General features: G+C 37.7%; 3 protein-coding genes and 2 long non-coding RNA genes across 6 annotated transcripts; 1 reads left to right on the forward strand and 4 right to left on the reverse strand.

Moving 5' to 3' along the window:
- Positions 1-1,304: 1,304 nt before the first annotated feature.
- On the reverse strand, positions 1,305-4,221 carry LOC110177069 (F-box only protein 39). Of its 2 annotated transcripts, XM_020943589.2 has the most exons (6): positions 3,809-4,221; positions 3,570-3,724; positions 2,681-2,929; positions 2,277-2,621; positions 1,782-2,216; positions 1,305-1,716 (listed from the first exon to the last, which is right to left on the reverse strand). In XM_020943589.2, the coding sequence occupies exons 1-6, from the start codon at positions 3,894-3,896 to the stop codon at positions 1,438-1,440; spliced, it is 1,551 nt and encodes a 516-aa protein (XP_020799248.2). In that variant the 5' UTR covers positions 3,897-4,221; the 3' UTR covers positions 1,305-1,437. The 2 variants fall into 2 exon arrangements, with proteins under 2 accessions (XP_020799248.2, XP_086683758.1); XM_086827632.1 differs by lacking the exons at positions 3,570-3,724; positions 3,809-4,221 and adding an exon at positions 3,007-3,140.
- A 1,625-nt stretch (positions 4,222-5,846) lies between these two features.
- On the forward strand, positions 5,847-10,978 carry LOC147644378 (uncharacterized). The gene is made up of 3 exons (XR_015270657.1): positions 5,847-6,100; positions 10,509-10,749; positions 10,839-10,978. It is a non-coding gene; the product is annotated as an uncharacterized LOC147644378 (long non-coding RNA).
- Positions 10,082-12,146, reverse strand: LOC110177243 (putative cytochrome P450 28a5). The gene is made up of 6 exons (XM_020943890.2): positions 11,908-12,146; positions 11,604-11,850; positions 11,433-11,537; positions 10,832-11,375; positions 10,504-10,770; positions 10,082-10,450 (listed from the first exon to the last, which is right to left on the reverse strand). The coding sequence occupies exons 1-6, from the start codon at positions 12,093-12,095 to the stop codon at positions 10,284-10,286; spliced, it is 1,518 nt and encodes a 505-aa protein (XP_020799549.2). The 5' UTR covers positions 12,096-12,146; the 3' UTR covers positions 10,082-10,283.
- Positions 12,147-13,321: 1,175 nt separating this feature from the next.
- LOC110176919 (putative cytochrome P450 28a5) lies at positions 13,322-15,317 on the reverse strand. The gene is made up of 6 exons (XM_020943415.2): positions 15,079-15,317; positions 14,774-15,020; positions 14,600-14,704; positions 13,996-14,539; positions 13,665-13,931; positions 13,322-13,608 (listed from the first exon to the last, which is right to left on the reverse strand). The coding sequence occupies exons 1-6, from the start codon at positions 15,264-15,266 to the stop codon at positions 13,442-13,444; spliced, it is 1,518 nt and encodes a 505-aa protein (XP_020799074.2). The 5' UTR covers positions 15,267-15,317; the 3' UTR covers positions 13,322-13,441.
- Positions 15,318-19,541: 4,224 nt separating this feature from the next.
- On the reverse strand, positions 19,542-20,969 carry LOC110180303 (uncharacterized). The gene is made up of 2 exons (XR_015270658.1): positions 20,273-20,969; positions 19,542-19,779 (listed from the first exon to the last, which is right to left on the reverse strand). It is a non-coding gene; the product is annotated as an uncharacterized LOC110180303 (long non-coding RNA).
- Positions 20,970-22,410: the final 1,441 nt, after the last annotated feature.

Below are 22,410 nucleotides of genomic sequence, written 5' to 3' on the forward strand. Positions count from 1 at the left end.
TGGTCAGTGGGAAGCTTGACTAAGTGTGATATATGTCCAAGCCAAGCTTTCGGGAAAAGGCGTGTATAAATTGGGAAAATCTGTTGCTCTCTGTAAAAACTATGTCTATGTATTGCATTTTATGTTTTAGTACTTGGGTACTTTTTAAATTTTATTTTTATGTGTTTAAAATATTCATCTAAGTGAAAAATACAACAATAAACAGATACCATGGCAGGTCCCTATTAAAATCCATGAAAATAAAATACTTATGTTAGCTTTCTTAAAGAAATATATTAAATTTATAGATTATTGTAATCTGAAAGAAGCTTGAAAAATCAGCAAGATGAGAGTAAAATAACTATAGCTCTTTTTCCTGCATCATTAAAACTTCATCTTATTTTCTTAACAACGTGTAATAAATATTATTTTATTTATGCAATTACAATACATTTAAAGCCTTAACTTAGTGTTCACTCGCACAACTCCGAGGTCTTCAGTATCCATAGTGTCCGTATCCATACCCATAATCATAGGGACTATGATGATGGTGATGATGATGGTAGTATGATGATGGATAGTACTCATATGGCGAATGTGAATAAGGCACTCCGAAACCAACACCTATGGGCAGCGGTAGAGGTAATCCCACAACAATGGGTGTTGCCTCTACAGATCCCAGAACGCAAAGTACACAGAGTCCGATTAGTGCGATTAAAGCTTTCATGTTTCTGGCCAAGATCTGTGAACAAACTGAAGTATTCAAGACGCTGCCGATGCCTTTTAAGTCGATCTGGCTTACGTTATCTTTGGGAATTTCTATCACCAAAGTGTACAAACAAAATCCAGTAAATTTCTCCAGCAACTTGAGAAGGTGCGAATTACTCGAAGAAATGTTTTTCCCCTTCCCATGCAAATTGGCAATTGTTCACGATATTTGCTTTATTAAATTATTGTTTAATGTTCAACAAAATTCAGCTTTACGATGATCTTTAATATATATTTTCAGGCCTTAATGATGATGGTGTAGATCCCAATGTACATCGTGGTGCGGAATATAAGGCAGGTGATAGTGATGATCGTGGTGGTGATCATGATGAGGATCGTAGTGCGGATCGTGATGAGGTAAGGCCATTACTCCAGCCATGAAGAAGAGAAGTCCTAAGATGACAATTAAAGCCTGCATGTTTCTGCTAAGATTTCGAACGAACTGATGCATCTGTTTGGGATGCATTGCCTTTTAAATCATTCTGTGACCTGTATTTTTGGTAATTCCCCACCAAGGTGGATAAACAGAGGCAAAACTCAAGTAAATTTCAGCGGCCTTTAAGTGTCAATTAGTTAAAATATCGAAAAACAATTTGCTTTATTTCGTACAGTTAACTTTGGTTAAATTGTTAAAGCTCTACACCGTTTATCACAAGTCCCACAAGGAAGGGCATATATATCAATCAATCTCTAGATTCCCGATTTCACGTTAACAGTCAGCTGCTTAAAGTCCCGATCGCTTAGCAGGCGCCACTTTTCTCCCAGGATCTGTGAGATCTCCCGCTCCACAGCCTCATAGGATCTGGAGTTCCTTTTCAACCAGGCGTAGAACTCATCGCTCCACTCCAAATGCCTGGGCCAGTCACACCGTAGAATCACCGCAAAGCGTCGCACATAGAGATGCCGCAGATTCTTGGCAGTTCGGGCAATCAACAAAAGCGTCGAGGTGGAGACTTTCTCGCGGATTATCTGTGGAGGGGGTACAGAGGTATTAAGTGGAAGTAAATACAAAAAACTCGTAATCAGAAACTCACCAGTGTGTCCAGATTGAAGCACTGCCGGCATAGGAGCAGCATCAGACTATCGACGCGGCTGTGAAAGGGCTTGGGGCTGGAGAAGCGCGGCAGGAGCTCATGGCCATAGACAGCCAAGGTGTTCCGATAATGGTCCACCATTCGGACGAGGAGGTCAACCCGGATTCGGGCCTGCGGTGCCCAGTATGTGATGCTGTGGACAGGTGCCTCAGGCTGCAGCACCACCTCGCCATCCGTCAGGTTCTCCACACGCAGGTGGACGCGCATGCGTGGATTCGTTTTCTTCAGACTTCGCCAGGCCTTCACGCCGCAGGCACTTATGGTCAGGTGACTTGGCGTATAGCAGTTTTGAAGTAAATACAAATGACGTAGCTTGGTGTCCGCCAGCAGGGACAGGACATCGTCGTCTATGTTCTGAGGGGAAATGGTAAGCACCTAGGAAAAAAATAACACTATTAGGAACACGAAAAAGATAGTTAAATTCCATTTTTTCACCTGCAGATTAAGGAACAAACCCACATGCATAATGGGACAGTGTGTGGTGGTTACATTTACAAGATTCAAGACCCTCATCTTGGTGCAACAGCTGCAAACAACCTCATCGAGCAAGTGATTCGCCTCGAAGCGTTCCAGCACAAAGTCCACCAACTTCAAAGTGTGCAGATCTGTCAGCCGCAGGAGCAGCTCTTTCAAACCCTTTAGGAGCTGCCCTCCAGTGCCGAAGAGCTTGATACCCTCGGGATCATTGGGCTGCGACATGTTGCACGGGAAGTGATAGACCAGCGACCGGATACGGCGACCCATGCACACCAGTTCCGGCGAGGCATTCAGTTCTGCACCCTAAAAATAATAAAGTTTTTAAAGTTAATCGTAACAAACTAAATAATGAGTAATTTTACCTTATCCATGCTCCATGATAATAGTGTCATAAACTGGTAGATATTGTTAAAGCTGTGCCATGGCCGAAACTCAATTCCCCTTAAATATTTCCCAATCCTCGCCAGACAGTTCTGTGTACGCATGTGATCCAGGCAGTACTGCCAGCCGGAGTAGTAGTTGTACTTCGGTCGGGTTAGGGTGCGATCATCCACCACAAAGTTGTTCCAAACCGTGGGCAAGTAAAAGGCACGATACCATTGCCGGCAAACCTGAAAATATATCAGTAAAATGGGAATTTTAAGAATTTATTCGTGATATAATTATATATCTAGGAATATATATTTACTTAATAATTTTTCTGATCATGAATAATGAATGTTGTGCAATTAAATTAATAAAATAGTGACAGCATATTTATTGAACTAGGAATCTAACTGAAATATAAGTATACTTATATGTGTTTTGTTTACTAAATGTATAGATATTTGAAGAAGAGTTTCTTTCAAAAATTAAGCCTATTTTTTATTGTCTTTGATGAATTTGAGGTAAATATTTCTGTAAACTTCAAATGTGTATTACAATTTCTTTTGTCTTTCAAGCGAACATATCATATTGTGCTTTGAGTTTTCTTTTAGAGAATTATTTTACAGAGTTTGTTTATATCATAAAATCCAAACAAAGACACATTTACATAAATAACAATCAATTCTTCATTCATTATTACTCAATTAGCAACCAGATCTGTATAGTTTTTGCTTCTGATTGGTTTAGTTTACATTTTATCATCATTTCTTATATGTATTATAAGAAAAAAGTCAATATTTTTGTATAAGTAAAATTAAGATTAGAATTAACTAAGTTCTATCCATATTAGATATAATTTCAAACCCTTTAGTTAAGTATACTAACCAGTCCTGCATAGTATCTCTCTTTGGGGCTTAGATATGTGAAAATTTCCTCGAGGATTAGGTCCGGCAGGTAGCACCAATTGGAGTAGACCCGCTTGGAATCATTCGCTCCATCACCGGCATCATCATCATCTTCATCCACATCGATATAGCAGGCTGAACACATATATATATAAGTTTTTTAGGAGACAAATTTAAGATTATTCCTCAATCTAGACATGGGAATTTCCGACCCATTACCTTTCTCATTCTCATCGATCTTCCAGCCAGCTTTTTGCATAACCTCCAGCTGGCCGCTACTTTTGCGTCCCACACTCAGTGCAGACATGTTGTTTGGCTTATATTTGTAATATTATTTTTATTATTAATCTTATTTCACAAATTATTTACAACGCAAACGACCGCACATCACTATATGTACTCTAATTTTGAAATTTTTTTGGCACAGCCTGCTCGGACGGCTTCTTCTTGCTTTCAGTTTCGGTTTATTTTTATATAGTTGGACCGACCGACCGACCGAGATCGTCCGTCCGCCTGCATTCGCAGTTGCGTCGCGTTTGGCCAGGCGACTGTCTCCCGAATAGAGATAGTGGTTCCTTCACAGATTTTCAAATCGCTCTGCTGGCTATTTTCGAAAAGCTGAAACCGAACTGAAAGACTGCTTTCCGATTTTCCGCTTTCCCGTGTTCTCGTGTTCGAAATTGTTAGGTTCTCGCAGTTGCCAAAGACCGTGTGCGTTCTCATGTTCTCCTCCGCATCGCGCTTCGGATTTATTTTGGTTAATATTTCTTTGTTGATTTTTTTGTTGATGCTTGGAACTGCGCTCGAGATATGGCAACTGTTGTGATATTCCGATTCTCTCTCTGTTGTTTTCATTTTCGATTTATAAAATTAGACGACGCCAGGCAGTGGTGGGGTGGGCAAGGTCTAAGGGCCTCCGTTTTTGAAGCACGGAACTGGGAACTGGGGCAACTTGTTGCTCCTCTTGATGCTAATGCTGATGCCGCCGAGGTGTAAATTATAAATAAACACTCGGGTTGTTTGGACTTGTTGTGATCAGGTCGATATGCATTTTGTGGCATGTGCATTTCCCGCCAGACATACTTGAGTGTCCATGCACGTGTGTCAGGTCTATGTGCACGGAGAAAAAATATTACATTAATTATGTAATAAGTTAATATATCCTTTTTGAGATAATAATTTTTTTTTTGTTATGTCGCATTACTCATTATTCATCATCATCCTTAATTTATATGAGCTGGTGAATTTATAGGATAAGAATGTAAGGGAATTATATTTTATTATACCCTTGCTGGGTATTTTAATTATAATATAATTATAATCAAATTTTTACTTTTAAAGTTTTTAACATGATTTCATTTAATTTGGGATAAACCCATTTCGTATTCTCTGGCTCTCTGTCTCTCAGCCTCTCTGTCTCTCTGCCTCTCTGTCTCTCTGCTTCTCTGCCTCTTTTTCGGTGTGTCGATCTCTCCCCATGTATCTCTAGAGATACCGCTTTCTCTCTATCTCTCTCTGCATAGCTCTAACGATACCACTTTCTCTTTTGCTCTCACTTTCTCTGTTCTCTTTACTCGGCGACTATAAATACAGGCACTGCAGTCGCTCTGGCCTCAGTCCGTCCGCGGGGAGGCCCCTGTTAGCATCTATAGTGAAAGTGATAGTGATTGCCCTTCGACCCGAAAAATATCGAATGACTAATGTAATACATGTGGACAACCAGGAAGAAGCGCACTTCGATGATTAATTAAAGTCACCAAGAATATAATAATACACTGAAAGGAACCAAGCAATGATGGCAAAGGATAATTATGACAATTATTTTATGCATATAGATGCTATAGGAGAGATCATACCTACGTCATCAGCTCTGCTATTGATTTATTTTCCAATTTCCTTATTGCTATGGACCCCACTACTTAATTTTAATATAAGGTAATACCCCAATTTGGATTAGGGATACCCACAAACTTATACTTAAAGTTAACAGCCTTACTTAGTTATTACTTAATCACATAAATGTATTTATTATTACGATAGTTTCGAAACATAACATGACTTTGGCCTAACTTTGGCTATTTTTGCATAACCTTGCTAAGATATTATAATTTCAGTCCGAAGCTTGCAAAGCACTGAAGGAGTCGTTTCAGACCTTATAAATTATATATATTCTTGATCAGCAGCAACAGCCGCATCTTTCTAGCCATCTCCGGTAAAAAAAAAATTTTGAAGGGGTTACATCGTTAAATTTGTCAAAATTTGAAAAGAAATTGAATTTTTTCAATTTAAAGCTCAATATTCAGATTTGTTAGCCCTTTAAAAACTAGCACCTTTTCTACCATTTTTTATATGTACAAATTGATCATTAATATTGTTTATTTTCATGCAAAAAATAACTCTCACAAGATGTTCCTCTTTCTAAATATTGTCTAGCACGGAGGCTGGTCTTCAATTTCAAGCATTGGACACGATAAGTACAACATTACTTGCAAGTGCGGCGCTAAAAGTCCTGTAAGCTACTTACCAATCCTGGCGTTATCTTGCTTCTCTTTGGTGACACTTGACACCGCCACTTTGCCGGCAGAAAAGGCAAAGACGATGGAAAATTCCATCAGGCCACCGAACGATGCCATTGCCATTGCCATTGCCCGTTTCCTTGACGATGTTCCCACCAACTGAGCCAGCTGTTATCCCAGTCAGTTTTCCCGATATTTTCCGCTGTCGTCCACTTGTGCATGTCCATTCCCGAGCTCGACACACAATGGGGCATTGTCATTTTGCCTCGTTCCTCGAGTGTCCAGGTACACTTAGCGGAAACAGCTGTTTATGTTGATGGGGTCGAAGCCAAGGAATGGTAAAAAGTGCATCAAGGGAAGGCATTTCCGGCCATTTCACTAAGCGTTGGCCAGCCAGCGGCAACTTTTGGAGTATCGCCATTTTTGTTTTCTACCGTCCCGCGTTGCATACTCTTAGGATCAGGGCATTTTTCCGCGCCCAAGCACTTAAAAATATGTTGAATATTGAATGAGCCACACGGCTGAGTGGAAAAAGCTGGCTGCTCTGCCAGTAAACCATACAATGCGCAACACGGCCTTAATTAAAACAATTTTAAAACCAGTTAAAACACACTCACCGGACACCCGCACATATGTGTGTATGTTTTGTGTGTGTGTGTGTGTGTGTGTGTGTGCTGGCCGCTTGACAGTTGGCAGCGCCCTTCCGCTTTCGGTTGCGAAAACATCAAATATGACAGGACAGAACAGAGTCCGGCTCCGGCTCTGGCTCTGGTTCTGGGCCTTCTGCCCGGCTGGCTACAACCAAAATGTTGCTATGCAAATTTAAATGTCAACAAAAACTTGGAGTTTAACCCAAAAACCTTATTTGTGTCTGTAGTCCCGGCAGGCAGGCAGCCAGTCCGGCCGTCAGCCATCTCGCAACGCTTTCCAGGACTGAGCTGCAATGTATGCAAACTCCATTAAAAGCTGGCAGCGATTAGGGATGAGTGCGTGATGAGGTGGTTCGTGGAAAATTCAAATAAAAAGTTTAAACATAAAATGCATTAATTCTAAATGGAATTTTAGTTTTTACATCCAGTAATACACATACATTTAAAGGGGTAAATAAAAGAACAAATATTTAACTTATATAAAAATGAAAATAAATAGCCAAATTGTACTTAATTTTTTTATAATTATTCTGCATAAAATACTGTTCTAAATTACGTGAAGTCAAAATATATAATCAATGCAATTTAGTTCTGTTAAAAATAAATATTTACCTAGCTTCTTAGAGGTTCCGTCTACAGATTTTAAAAACGATTCAGTTTTATGAAAGAATAATAATTCTTAAGTATTACATTCTTTTAAAATACATTATCATTTTTCAAATAAATGTTTTTGTGTCTAGTAAATCACTTATTTAAATTGTTTTTTTGACTTGCACTTCAAAATGTAATCCAAATAAATACATTATATTTTTAAAGTCAAAAGATTTTGCCTTGGTGGGAAACAACTTTTATATGCAAATTTTTACGAATGGGCATCTTGTCATAAATTAATATTTTGTTAAAAAAATAATGTGTATATAACAAAAATAATCAAAATTTATGAGAATGATTTCTAAATATGTGAATCCTCCTCTTAATCTCCTATTAATTTTAGTTTTTTCGCTCTCACACCTCTAACAGGTGAATTTTGTGAAAATCATGACTGAGGCTCGCCGGTCCGCTTATGCATATGGATATTGCTCTGTGCGTGCAGCTTAAACTGGGAAGCAGGAAGTGGCTGGTTGGCTTGGCTAACCAAGCCAGCCGGACTTGGCCAACGAGTCCTGCTCTTTGGGGCGGAGTGGGGTCTGACGTGAGGTGAGACTGGTGGCGGTGTGTCCTTGTTGTTGGCCTTGCTCAGGTGCATCGCACTGGCAGCTGTTTGGGGCCATTGTTTGGCCATCGGATGTTGCCAAGTTTCGCATCGCAATTTAATGTATAATTTTGTAGCATTTTAGCTGCCGTTGTGACCCATTCTGCCATGTGGTTATGCAAATTGTTGACTTCTGCTTGAGGGACAGCACTAAGAACTAGGAAAGGTTGATGTGTTACTTGGCCATGCTTTTTGTGAATTGCATTTTGAATGGAAGAAATCAAGGGAATGGAAGTATTTATAGGTTTATAATGAGGAAAAGGGGTACACTAGAGACTTCATTTACATATGAAAAATCTTTATATAGAAAGGGATTTTGTTATTTAAAGGACGTTACGTTTATTAAACAAATAAAGCACATCACAGATGTTTGCCTTACGTAACTCTGATTGTAAAACAAATCGAATTCCTTGGCATACATTTTACAACTTTTCCAACTCCCTCAAGGTGTTTTTCCTCCTTCTTTTGTTGTTGTTGTTGCATATGCCACTTTTGTTTGGCTTAAATTTTGTTTGATCCGATTGCCAGTTCGTTTTGTCCATTTGCCAGTAAACTTTTGTGACAGCTCCAACTGCCTAAAAATAACAATGAAATTCGATGGCGCAGCTGCTGCTGCTGCTTATGCCAAAGTTTTTGTGGTGAGTGGATAACTTAAAGACCCCCCAAAAAAAGTTTGCATAAACATATAGGGCGGCTCAATCACATCGGCCATTTGCAGCAGTTCCACTACCACCCAGTTTCATGGTCGTCCTCGACTTCCTGTCCCATCCTGACTCAATTGTTCTGCCATTGTCACAGCAATCCCGGATTCTCCACCCAAGCAATTTGCCTTGACAATAGTCATGCATTTTAATTGTGCAGCAGCTGCGGTTCATCTTTTTTCTTTCTTTTTTTAGCGGGGAGACAGTGAGGAGGGAAGTTCCTTTTCCGGCATTGATACACACAGAAAAAATTAAGCTTTAATTTGGTCTACAAGGTCTTTTAACTTCCATGTTTATTAACTGATTGTAGTACAACTTTTAGAGCAAGTCTTTGCAAATATATTTATTGCCAATCTAAATTAATCTTATTTAATTTATTCATTAATTTCTCTTTGTGCATGACGACTGCTAAACGCAGCAAATTGTGTGGCCATTAAAAAAAAGAAACTGCGTATAAAATAGAAACTTTTTCCAAATATTCTTCACCCCTGCAAGGGTGGGATGCCCGGCAATTATTTGTAAAATATTTATTTTACAATTGAATTGAAAAAGTTTCTGCCTGTGGCAGTTTCGCCCAATAAAAAGAATTGGCGTAGAAGGAACAACTTTGGCTCACTAATCAAATGAATGGAAATTAAGCGGACTGCTGCAAAAGAATATTTTCGCTGGCGTGTGCAAAACAATTAAGCTAAAATTGTTATTGCAATTTGAAAACAATTGTCAAATTATGCAAATTCTGTCTGATTGCCTGGAGTATTTTTCCCCCAGTCCCCTTGCGGGCCTCCCCTGTCGCTAACAAGGTAAACAAGCCCGCTCTCGAAAACCCACTCGAGGGGTGGTGATAGCTGCTCAAGGATTTATGGCACCGACACCCCCGATGTCCTCGTGCTCGTCCTCGTCCTTGTCGTCGAGTGTTTGGCGGAGGTTGGTAAAAGTTTTCGAGTGCGTCGGCAGCTTCAGCTTGGTGCCAACGTTGTCAACTGCAAGGCGACTGCAATTTGCATAAAAATTCATTGGCTTGGCGGCAAGTTGGCAGGCAAGGTAGGAAAAGAAAACGCTAAGAGAATTATCCCGAGGATAACAAAATGTTAATGCCACTCTAGGAATATTTTTTGGGGAATTTAAATACCAGCTGAAATGATTATGAGAAGTTTTCATATTTATAGTGGGTTTTATTTCATCTCATAAAAAGCGGTAAAGTATTAAAGAATTTAAATAATTAGAGAAGAAAAGGAAATGGTCTTAGATAGTGTATGAAGTTTATAATTAAGTTGTATAGTAAAATCTTGAAAGTATCTTTTAGTTTAACTAATCTTTACTAATCTATATTACAACCTATTTAGTTATGACCTCGAAATAGTAGGAGTGTGTTTAGGTCATTTTTACTTTATATTTATTTTAAACACTTTCGGTTGCATGTTCTTAGATATTTTTTCTTTTTATTTCTTTAAGTTACACCTATTAAATTCAATCATTTATATATATATCTATCTTGGATATATACATCCTCTGATAATGGCACTCCATTTAATTGGTTCTGCCTTCAGGGTGTGGTGACAAATGCTTTTAGAGTAGTTATTGACGGGCTTCTATATCCAACCAAACACCACCGCTTAGATGGGCGACTATTAAAGCGGGATCAAACAGGTTATCCTTGCGGGTCTTGGGGTTAACTTTGACATTGAACTTGCTTATAAGCTCCACAATACAGGCCTTAACTTGAGCTGTGGCAAATCGCATACCTATTAAAAAATTAATAAACATAATGTCTATAAAATGTAGTATTTTTACTGACCTAAGCACATGCGAGGACCATCGCCAAAGGCCATGAATACACCACTTTCGCGGAATTTTTTAGCGGCATCCGGATCCATGAAACGTTCAGGATTATAGGCAAACGGATCCGGGAAGTACTCTTCGTCCATCATGTGGCAGTAGTGGGGTATCACCAGGACAGTTCCTTTTTCCACAGTGAATTTGGGGCCATCCTTGTTGGGCAGCTCTATGGGCTCAGTGCAGAGTTTGGAGGTCATAAAGCCAGGTGGGAATAAGCGTATAGATTCTAAGGATCAAACGAAATAGAGTATAAACTATATGCATTTCCCATTATAATGTTTCCTCACCATTTAGACAAGCATCCAGGTATGGCAAATCGTTCAGCTTATCGAAAGGTATGTGTCCATCCTTCATGTGAGCTAGAATCTCCTCTCTCAGGCGCTCCTGCACAACCTCATTGCGTCCCAGGGACAAAAGCATATGTGATATTACACCAGCCACCGTTTCGAGGCCATCCAGGAGAAAGACCATGGTGTGGGCCAAGAGGTGACGCGTATCCAGGTTCCTCTTCTCTCCCAGTTGCATTAGATAATCCAGGAAGTCGGCACGATGGAAATCACCTGTGGCCAGTTGTGCTTTTCGGGATTGCACCGCTGTGCCCATTAATCCGGTGAAGAATTCCTCCACATGGCGAGGTATGAAACGAAGTTTGATCAGATGGCTCAGAGAGGGGAAAGTGTTGACCAGTGCGAAGAGAACCATGACGCTCCAGTGGGGATTCAATAGGTCCTTAACGTGGGCCATAACAGGCGTCGGTTTGTCCGAGAAACTTTCCGAGCTGAGACCCAGAACGCAATCGGTGACCATTTCAGAGGTGAAGCGGAGGGTTAACTGTAGAGAAATATCATAAATTAATATCTAAACGATATATTATATTAATGAACTTACATCCTTTGCATAAATACCCTCAGGTGATCCCAAACGTATTTGATTTTTCAGCCACTCACTCATTTGTTGGCACACCTTGTTCGTCACTGGATAGACTGACTTTATCTATTATTTTCAAAGTGAGTTTTTGGTTACAATCTGATAGATAGTGATTTATTTTAATCTGCTTACCCGTACGCTGGTCAGACCAGGGGAAATATCAGCCCTTCGTTGTTTCCACTTATCGCCATTAAGAGAGAAAGGATTATTTGAAATAAGGAAGTCAGTTTTTTCATCGGTCAGCCTGGATAAAGCGTTTTCGTGGAAGTTCTTGAAATTTGTCACAAAAACATGATGAGCCAGCTCTGGACTAACTACTAAAAGTTGAGGCACACGTCCACTAAAAATGCCTACCGCATCGTATTTGTTTTTATATTCCCTTTAAAAGAGTTTTTAATTAAACACAATTCCTGTTCAAAGCTCTAAAAATACTCACTTATATATATCGTTGAGATCGTAAATCATATTCCTCTTCATTGTGTACAGGTTGGGATAGTTCCCGGTAAAGATCTTGGGCTTGGGTCCCGGCACTCGACGTTTTCTCCAATAGCTGAAGTTCCAGATCATGGAAAGGTAGAGAAGAGCGGCCACAGTGAGGCCCAAGGCCAAGGTAATCAGAATCATCTTCTTCCAGGTGGATCGATCTCCGTTCGCTTGCTGTGAATTACGAAGACCGACTGTAGAAAGTTTCGGCAAACGCTCCCTACTTATACTTGCTTCTAACTTGCCCTAGGTCAGGGAAAAAAGCTTTCAAATTAACACTAAAGATAAGAACCCAATACTATAATCAAGAATATGTAATTAAGCTATTGAGAACTTATGTACTTTGTAGCTTTTAAGGCATGGTAACGTAAGTAATGGTATTAAATTCTTGAGGATTTCCCCATATGATTAAATTTTATTTTCTCTTATCAAAAATGTTTGCGATGACCTTTAGTTAATCCAAGAAAAGCCGTCATTTAACAATTTCACAAACAAAAGCTTAAAGCTTTTTGTAGAGGCAGCAATGTTGTGAAAATCAATGTTCAAAGATCGACCAAATCTTCAGATATTGGAAGTGTGTGAATTTTTGGTGTTTCTTGATTTAAATAAAAACTATATAACGATTAAGTTGTCTAATTTTCTTTAATTTAATAATATTAATTTAATTAAACAGTTTTTAGTATATGGAACACAGTATATATTAAACTGTCAAGAAATTCTAGTTATTAACAATTCATATTAATATTGCTTAAAATTTATTTTCAGGTCAACGGCAGAATTGGATCTCATTATTGGGATAAGGAAATTGATTGAATCGATCAAAAACTGAACGACCAATTTATAAAACCTATAAAGTTACTTTATGATACGGAGAGGTATTTAAATTTTTAATGCACCTAATAAAAAATCGAAAACTGTGTTCGTCCGTTGCTTTTCAAGTACTTTTTAACTAAATTTATTTGTAGAAATGTACATTGATGTTGTGCAGATATTAACATACTTCTAAATTCACTTTATTTTTATAATTTATATATTTTTTTTTTTTCATTTGGATTTTTTGTAAGATGTATTTTGTACAGTTCACAGGTTTGTATGTAATAACATTAATGGATTTTAAATTGTATGACTCTAGTTTTTTAATGCTGTCGAATAAAATTTTTAATTTTAAGATGCATTTACATAAATACAGTACATGAATTCATATTTAAAAGATTTATCTTATTTAATTCTGTTGTTATTTTATTTTATTTGTACCTAGTTACTCTGCTAAATCATTAAAAAGGTCTATAGGTTCTTTTCTCTGAATAATTAAATAGCTGTATTCTTTGATAATAATCACAATAATAAATTAAAAATCACTAAAAGCATTTATGTAAAAACAACTTTTAATTAAAGAACAGACATTAATTTGGTCGGATCAGAAAAATCCATAGCGATAACGATCTTATTCAATGTTTTTGACGTAATGACTAAATATTAAATGGCATTTATTGACGGGCCTCCAAATCCAACCAAATACCTCCGTTTAGGTTGGCGAGGAACAGGGAAGGATCGTACAAGTTGTCCTTACGGGTTTTGGGATTAACCTTGATATTGAACTGGCTAATAAGCTCCACGATGGCGGCCTTAATTTGAGATTGGGCAAAGCGCATACCTATTGGTGTAGAAATGATAAGAATATTGTTTAAAAATCAAAGTACATTGACTCACCTAAGCAAATACGCGGACCATCTCCAAATCCCATGAATATACCACGTTCCCTGAATGCTTTGGCGGCATCTGGTTCCATGAAGCGTTCAGGTTTGAAGGTCAGCGGATCGAAAAAGTACTCTTCATCCATCATATGGCAGGCATGGGGAATCACGATGACGGTCCCCTTATCCACAGTGAAATTGGGGCCATCCTTGTTTGGTAGCTCTATAGATTCGGTGCAGAGTTTGGAGGTCATAAAACCAGGTGGGAATAAGCGTATAGATTCTAAGGATTAAGCAAAAGGGTCAGTATTAACTATATATCCCATCATTAACATGATTTATCTTACCATTCAGGCAGGCATCCAAGTATGGCAGATCGTTGAGCTTATCATAGGGAATACTTCCATCCCGAATATGGGGTAAAATCTCCTCCCTGAGGTGCTCCTGCACCACCTCATCGCGACCCAGCAACAAAAGCATGTGAGACAGGACAGCGGCCACCGTTTCGAAGCCATCCAAGAGGAAGGTCATGGTGTGAGCCAGCAGATGACGTGTGCCCAGGTTCCTCTTCTCACCCAACTGCAAAAGATAATCCAGGAAATCCGTTCGCTGGAAATTTCCTGTTGCCTGTTGGGATTTTCGTGATTTCACCGCCGTACCCATCAGATTGACAAAGAAACGCTCCACATGATGGGGCACCATGCGCAGCTTGATCAGGTGTCCCAAAGAGGGAAAGGTGTTGACCAGAGCGAAGAGAAGCAAGAAGCTCCAGTTCGGGCTGAAGAGGTCATTGATGTGAGCCATTATGGGTGTAGGCTTCTCCGAGAAACTTTCGGCACTCAAACCCAAAACGCAATCGGTGACCATTTCGGTGGTGAAGCGGAGGGTCAACTGTGGAGATAATAAACATATTTTGGATAACTAATATATTACATACAACTGAATACGTACATCCTTTGCATGAATTCCCTCGCGTGAGCCCAAACGTATTTGCTTTTTCACCCACTCAGTCATTTGCTGGCACACCTTGTTCGTCACTGGATAGACTGACTTTATCTGTTTGTTAAATAATGGCTAATTAGTTACTATCTGACAGATATCATATCGATTAATTATACAACTTACCCTACTGTTGGTCAGTCCAGGAGTTATATCAGCCCTGCGTTGTTTCCACTTTTCGCCCGTAAGGGAAAACGGATTGTTGGATAGAATGAAGTCGCTCTTTTCGTCGGTCAGCCTGGACAATTCATTGTCATGAAAGTTCTTGAAATTTGTCACAAAAACACGATGAGCTAGCTCTGGACTAACTACTAAGAGTTGAGGCACACGTCCACTAAAAATGCCCACCGCATCGTACTTGTTCTTGTATTCCCTTTAAAAGAGTTTTAATTTAAAAAACAATACCTCTTCAAAGCTCTAGAAGTACTCACTTATATATATCGTTGAGATCGTAAATCATATTTCGCTTCATTGTGTACAGGTTGGGATAGTTTCCAGTAAATATCTTGGGCTTGGGACCCGGCACTCGACGCTTTCTCCAATAGCTGAAGTTCCAGATCATGGAAAGGTAGAGAAGAGCGGCCACAGTGAGGCCCAAGGCCAAAGTAATCAGAATCATCTTCTTCTAGGTGGATCGTCCGCTGCGAATTCTGAATAGCGTTTGTTGGAAGTTTCGGATTTGCGCTCTATTTGTAGTCACCGCGAACTGTTTAGTTGTTTTAGGTCAGGAAAAAAGCTTGCAATAAACAAACAATAAAATATTCGTGGGGTAAAAATTACAGTATGCATTCAATAAATGGAATAGTATAGAAATCTAACAAGATTTCTACCTTTAAGAGCAAAACGAAAAATTGCAAATAAGTTAATATTTTGTATTAATATGAATTAACAGATAAACACCGCATGCATGATAGCCTTAAAAAAATACATACATATTTTATGCGTCGCACTTGCAGAAGTCCACCTGTAGTTTCTAACAAACACACCTGAACATGAGAGCGTAAAGCTCTCCAATGAAGCTCTGTGGTACCGGCAAACAGTTAATTGAGCGGTAAGCTTCTCACTTCTTATCAACTCGATCGAATGGTTATTTTTTTTATAATCTTTGTTATCAACAAAGGTTTGCTGTCGAAATCTGGAAAATCTTAACGAAATTCATTCACGAATATCACAAACTAAAGCTTAAAGCTTTCGACAAAGAGAGGAACATTGTGCAAATCGGTTGTAAGAGATCGAGAAAGCTTACCATCTTTAATTTTAGGCACAATAAATAGCTTTGATTTTTTAAATAATTAAATTTGGGTTTCACTTAAAGTCTAAAATGCAACGCTTATAAATATATTAAAGTTCTTTTAGTTTACCAGTTCTATAGGTCTTCAATTGACCATATATAAAAACAGCAATAAATGCTTAGCAGCAAATGCTCTAAGCATATAATAACTGTAATAACTTTGTAGTTTGAGATACGTTTTACCCCGTTGTGTCTATTACTGCAATTGTGAAATATATTTACAATAGCTATCATAAAAATGTTCAATACAATCGGCGTATTGTAAATTTCTCTTTTAAAATGTAAGCTAAGTTAAGATCGTCCAATACTTGCCATTTATATTTTCTTGGAAGACAATATTATAATAAATATTATATTTCCCTTGAATTTAGTATGCCAATTTGGTATTACTCTTTATATACTTTTAGATTTCCTATAACAATTAAACTTATTTATTATTTTGCTTATTTTTCTGAACTTATTTCAGGGGCTCAAAATTTGATTTAAAACATTATTATTTACATCTTTAAAGTGACTTCAAATATTATACCTTTAACATTAACATAAATATATTTCTTTTAAGGTTTTTAAACTTGCTTTAAGTTGTTTTCAACTATAATACCATATTTTTCAGTTCATTTTACTGCATACCTTTAGAATCCGTTTTTAAAGAATTATATAGATTACAAACATAACAGCATAAAACACAAATAAATATAAGAAATTATACATTAAGGACATTTTTAATTGACTGTACTGCAAATTGAATACTTAAAAAATAATCCCTAGCATTACTATAAATATAATTATTTTTCACATCAAGAAGGAACTTTGACGACCTTAATTCAAATCGAACGTTTCAATTAGGTTCAGTGGGGCGATGAGCTTCTGCTGGTGTGGACAGGTGCTGCAGCGACGAAGGACGCTTTGGCAAAAAGCATAATGACCAGAATCACAACATGTGCCACCCGCCGCCCCCTACATTTCCGTTTTCGTTAACAAAGTGCCATTGTGTGGCACGAACAGCGGCAACAATAATGGCCAAGTCAAGGGACAGCGGCCAAAATGGCGCACACGCTGCGCTTTACAAGCAAAAACTAGTTGGTTTTTTTTTTGGTCTTGTTGTTGGCTAAGGAGTGGACAGCAAACATCCGCCCCAACTTGCCAACACACCCCCTTTTCCTGACTTCCGCAATGCGTGTGTATTTTTCGGTCAGTTTTGTAATTGAATCACGTTTTGTATTAAATAAACTTTTCAAATTATCGAAAAATTGACTTGCACTACAAACGCCGTCCTGCCTAGTTTAATTTACTTGTGTGTGCGTGCCCCGTTCATGCCAATACACACACAGGCCCAGAGTGTGCGTGTGTTATGGCCATTAACATAAAAAAGCGACCTAACTTAAAGTGCTCCCGCTCTCATTCACCGAATTTTTTGGTTGGTTTTTTATGCAAAACACTTGACAGCCTCATTAGTATTGAAACGGTCAAAGTTTTTTCAACCCCTCGTCCTTTCTGCCCCACGAATGTGGCCCTCCTGTTCGCGCATTGACGCGTTCCCACATAAGTATAGTAAGAGTGTGAGTAAAAGTAGTTATAGGGATGAAAAATGCTTATATCGAACATATCGATAATATATCGAAAGTTTGAATTTTAAATTTAATAAATATGAGAATATTGTATTTAAAAATTAGTTGTTGTTTTTATTATATGAACGAGAGATAAGGAACATATGTTATCTAATATATATGTATATTGATCATTTTCAACATATATATTTTAAATTAATATATTTATTATATTTAATAAGGCACTTTTTAAAAGTAAAATCCAAATATTGTAATTAGTATAATTAGGTTTTCGATTTCCACATCTCTAATTGGGCGTGGAAAACGGAATAATTTCAACTTTTACAGAGTTTTTCCCAGCATTGGACATTCATGGGTGTGTTTGTGTGGGTGCATTTATTATCATTTTGGTTGTAACCGTAATTCCATTGTTTGCGCATAATTGAGATAAAATGAGTTAACAAACAAATGGATTCATTTTTGTGATCACGTGCGGCCAGGGATGACCCGTGCACTTGCTCACTTATTGGGCGCACAGACTGATGTATGTACGTGGTTCAGTTGGCAACAACAACAACATACCGCAAAAAGCCACAACAACAGCAACAACAACAAGAAATGTTGGTAATACACAACAATACAACGTCCGAATTCTTTTCATAACATATTTTGCATGCAACGCTTGCGTGTCCGGCAAAGCTTGGCGCCATCATTTTCACCCATGCAATGGGTCCCTGTATCCAGGACCTCAAATATGTATATATATATATACACATATATATATATATACATGTAAGCCACTCCCGCACACACACACACACACACTGGCACACACACTCGCGGGGCAACTTGTTTTCGCGCCATTTGCACGCGTCATGAATTTTTCATAAACATTTAAAGGGGATTTCATTACAGCTCTCGCACACATGCAAACAACAGCCAGTCCATATACAGCGATATATATTTAAATCGTTCGACTTGCTCTTCCTGAAAATTTTAAATAGTCAAGCATCAATAAGTGGAATTTTGATTGACTGTGAGGTAAGTGTGAGTTTCAATTAAAATTTGTACAATTTTAACTGGTTTAAAGTTCCATAAATTAAGAAACTATATTCACAAAGTTAAAACGACAGTAAAAGACTTAAAAAACATTATTTAAACTTATTAATAACCTATTTTAAAGTGTTTTTAACTCAATGTAAAAGATTTTTCTGGTGTTTTAAGGTCCGACTAAAAAGTGCTGAAAAGTATGCTATGAAAAGTAATCAATACAATTTGAAGAACTTGAAATGGATTATATTATATATTTATTTTATTTATATATTTTGAATTAAGTAAGAACTTATAAGACAACTTTATTTGTATTTTCCTATTGTTAGTTCAAATTACGGATGTCCCTCTGTATTTGTATAAAGCTCGGTCTCTCTTCAAGTAGCATGTAAATTAAAAATTGAATTCTGTTCACAACATGCGTTTTGCCAACAAGCGAAAGCCATGCTATTGTTGTTGTTGTTATTGCTGTTTGCCATTGATGCATCATCGTCCTTCGTTCTTCGTCCTTAGTCCTTGGTCCTGCCACAACCTGACGTATGCTTACAAAAGACAAATATGTACAAATAAGCCGAGCGGAGTTTATAAGTGCGGTTTTCGAGCAGCAATTGCCGCTTCCGAGGCGGAATCGCTGGCAGTTAAATTTGCACGACCTCCAATGAGATTATTTTTAAGCCATTAAGTAATTAACGTTGAGCGATTTTTCAGTTTGCAAACGAGAAGTTGTATAATTTTAAACTGCTGTTACTTCAGCAATTATATTTTGGTTTACTTGTTGGGCTTTCGAGGTTTAATATTAACTCACAGCTTATTTATTTAGCAATATGTTCCTTTCGATTATATTTATTGATTGCAATCTAAGTAATGGCTTTTGTTTTCTCATTTTCATTACTCGTTGAGCGTGAACTGAATCTATTTAGCCAAAAAATTTTGTTTAAGTTAATTAAGAAATTATAAGCTGTGCGAAAATTGGCCATGCCAGAGTATAAATAAAATTACAATTCAGTTTTCAGCTTAATATGCAATTTGCATAATATATATATTGTATAATATGGTGTACATTAACTGCAGCGTGTGTGTGTGTGTTAACAAAAAAGAGTTGCCCTTGACAATTTTCACATCATCGCTGACATGCGGTTGCCGGCGGTGCAGCAGGTCACGCCGACTGACATATCGTGACAGGACTTTGGACGCAGTCCATCCGGAGGATGGCCCCATGGAACATGCGATATTTAAGTGCACACCTAGGAAAAAAATGTATAAAGCATAAAGTATAAAGTATGAATCCTTAAAATACATAGGATTCATAAAGTGACCAAAACTAGAGGAGTAAAAGAAAAGAGTTGAAATGGATTTTGACATTTTTTTAAAATAACAATAAGTTGATGTAATATTTAATATTAAAGTTCATAATTCTGAAGATATTTCTTACCCTTAAAAAAAAATTAAATATTTCAGTAAGTATTAATAATATTTTAATGCAGAAAAAGTAACTTCAGGCACAATAACTATGTCTTCTTAAACTTTTTTCCTTTTAAACAAATTTCTTTTTCGGTGCATAAGTATTACGAGTGCACAAATATTTTTATAAACATTAATAACTTAAAACTGGAATTACTTAAATATTTAAATACACATTTTTGCACTTCGTTTGCGATGTCCAAGGCAGAGGGGAAGGCAATTAGTGAATATCTTTTGACTATTACTTCCGCGTCAGCTTCTCACTAATGCACTTACATCAAATTTTAATGATTATCCTTGGCACTTGGCAAAATCTTTTTATCAACCCCGAGCACACACAACCTGAGTCATCTTTTAATTACCATCACGTGGCTCCACAAATATTTAACTGCCTTGGGTGAAAATGCAAATATTTCTTCCGGTTACTCTCCTCCTGCGTCCTGTGTCTGTCACCCAAGATCTTTGGCTGAAAAGTACCCCCAATTTGCAGTTACGAGCCCGTGAAAGTGACTCTCTCTTCCGTCCCGTTTCATTAAAAATAATATCTGAACCTTTCGCCACGTGAAACTATCATCCCATCCCCCGCTGGCTGGTGAATTAAGCGAAATTAGTGGACGCCGGCAGGGGGGAGGCACATTAAATGGGTTTAGCAAATACTCTACGCACATCAAACTCGGCTTTTGGCCAAAACTCCATGGTTGCCTGGCTGCCTGGCTGCCTCTGACATTATTCATATTTCATGGTCCCCCAACGATGGCTGCTGACTGCGACACAAAAAGCGAGGAGAGAACTCAAGTTGCCAAGTACAACAATTATGGTTTCACTCTATTTGCCCAGCACAAGCACGGGTTTCAGTTCAAAGAGGATTGTGGGTGGGTGGGTACTGTCATTGGGGTTGGAATTGAGGCTGTGACTGGAAGGGGATTCCCCCCAGTTTATAGAGGTGTGTTTGTGCTAGCGATTAGCCTGACGTGTGCATAAAAGCCAGCCTGACATTATAATGCCTTTAGTTTTTATGGCCAGCCAGCGAGGCGTGGGTTTGGTGGCATCTGAGTTCGGTTTGGGTTATGGCAAGACCTCTGCCAACATGCACAATTCTTGCATATTTATGCACTTTTAATTGTGTGTTTGTTTGCACGCGTTTGTGTGCTAATTATTGTCTGTTAGCTGGCGCATATGGGTTTTAATTAGCGGGGCGTTTCACAGATGGCTCCAAATGGGTGGCAAATTACGTGCTTTATACGAAAGAGAGGAACATTGATTTTGGTTTTTTGATATATTTTGGCAAATTTAGTGGGTTGGTAATATATTCTGGTGGTTTTTTATGAAATCAAACTGAATAATAACTTGTAATTTCTAAAAAAATCTAGTAAAATCCCTCAAACAATGATATCTAAATGTATGGAAACTCATACAAATATTTAAATAGTTAATATAAATTACACAATGAGGAAATAAGTAAATAAGGACAAGGGAAATATTATATATATATATATTTGTTTATTATTTTTTACAACCGCTATGAGTTGTCTTATGCCAGCTTGTAGTTACAGTTGACAGGCAAAATTTAATTAAAACCATATGTCCATCCTGTGTCAATCTATACCTAAACAACCCAGCTTAAGTTCTGCTTTTTTTATTATCCCCAACACAAATATGCAATATAAGTTTCACAATTTCTGCATTTCATGTTTATTTCGAAATTTAAAGCTGCAAAACTCAACCTCTGACCACAAGAGTCGCCCAAACTACTCATATGTACATATATTTATATATATTTTTGATATATACACAAAACTATTTGGGGTTGGCTCTGCTCTCCAATTTCACAGACATACGCATATCAGAAACACATATTGAAATGTAATATACAAAATGTAACTAAAATGTTTTGAAAGATAGCCAAAAACACAAAAATACAAAGGATCCAGCCACACCAGCAGATGGAAACGAAAGGATGAGTTCGAAAGGAAGTGGATGCTGCGTTTATTTCATCGTCTAAATGGAGTGCAACGAATGGGGCTGGGCCCGATGCTATTTGTTAAGTGCAAGTTCAATAGCATTAAGAGTGCAACACAAATAACCATAAATTCGGAAAAGCTGCAAATTTTGCATATTTTTGCAAGTCGCCCTCCCCCTGAAAGGAGAATAGAGTTAGAGGTGCACCGAGAAATGCAAATTGAAGAAGGAATTTATTTAATTTTAGATTCCTTGACATTTGTGTTTAAACTATAGGGAAAATGTGAAAGGAATTTCAAGTTGAATGTATCATAATAATATAATCATAATAATAATTGTATAACTTTACCTGCTGCTTTTGATGGAGAAAATAAAATATAAGAGGCTATTCTATAGCTTAGTTTTTGATCCACAATCAAAGTACATAGTTTAAAGATTATTTTTAGTGTAGTGCA

This window comes from Drosophila serrata, unplaced genomic scaffold (assembly GCF_035046125.1).
Source record: "Drosophila serrata isolate PLE 108 unplaced genomic scaffold, ASM3504612v1 contig_184, whole genome shotgun sequence".
Classification (NCBI taxonomy): domain Eukaryota; kingdom Metazoa; phylum Arthropoda; class Insecta; order Diptera; family Drosophilidae; genus Drosophila; species Drosophila serrata.

Excerpts from the sequence above, each read along its gene's own strand:
- LOC110177069 (XM_020943589.2), bottom strand. The coding sequence starts at position 3,896 with ATGTCTGCACTGAGTGTGGGACGCAAAAGTAGCGGCCAGCTGGAGGTT. Across the intron at positions 2,930-3,569 it reads AGAGATACTATGCAGGACTG|GTTTGCCGGCAATGGTATCG; the intron begins GTTAGTATACTT and ends ATATATTTTCAG. Across the intron at positions 2,622-2,680 it reads TATCATGGAGCATGGATAAG|GGTGCAGAACTGAATGCCTC; the intron begins GTAAAATTACTC and ends TATTATTTTTAG.
- LOC110177243 (XM_020943890.2), bottom strand. The coding sequence starts at position 12,095 with ATGATTCTGATTACCTTGGCCTTGGGCCTCACTGTGGCCGCTCTTCTC. Across the intron at positions 11,538-11,603 it reads CTGGTCTGACCAGCGTACGG|ATAAAGTCAGTCTATCCAGT; the intron begins GTAAGCAGATTA and ends TGAAAATAATAG. Across the intron at positions 11,376-11,432 it reads AGGGTATTTATGCAAAGGAT|TTAACCCTCCGCTTCACCTC; the intron begins GTAAGTTCATTA and ends ATTTCTCTACAG.
- LOC110176919 (XM_020943415.2), bottom strand. The coding sequence starts at position 15,266 with ATGATTCTGATTACTTTGGCCTTGGGCCTCACTGTGGCCGCTCTTCTC. Across the intron at positions 15,021-15,078 it reads GATCTCAACGATATATATAA|GGAATACAAGAACAAGTACG; the intron begins GTGAGTACTTCT and ends ACTCTTTTAAAG. Across the intron at positions 13,932-13,995 it reads CTTGGATGCCTGCCTGAATG|AATCTATACGCTTATTCCCA; the intron begins GTAAGATAAATC and ends CTTAATCCTTAG.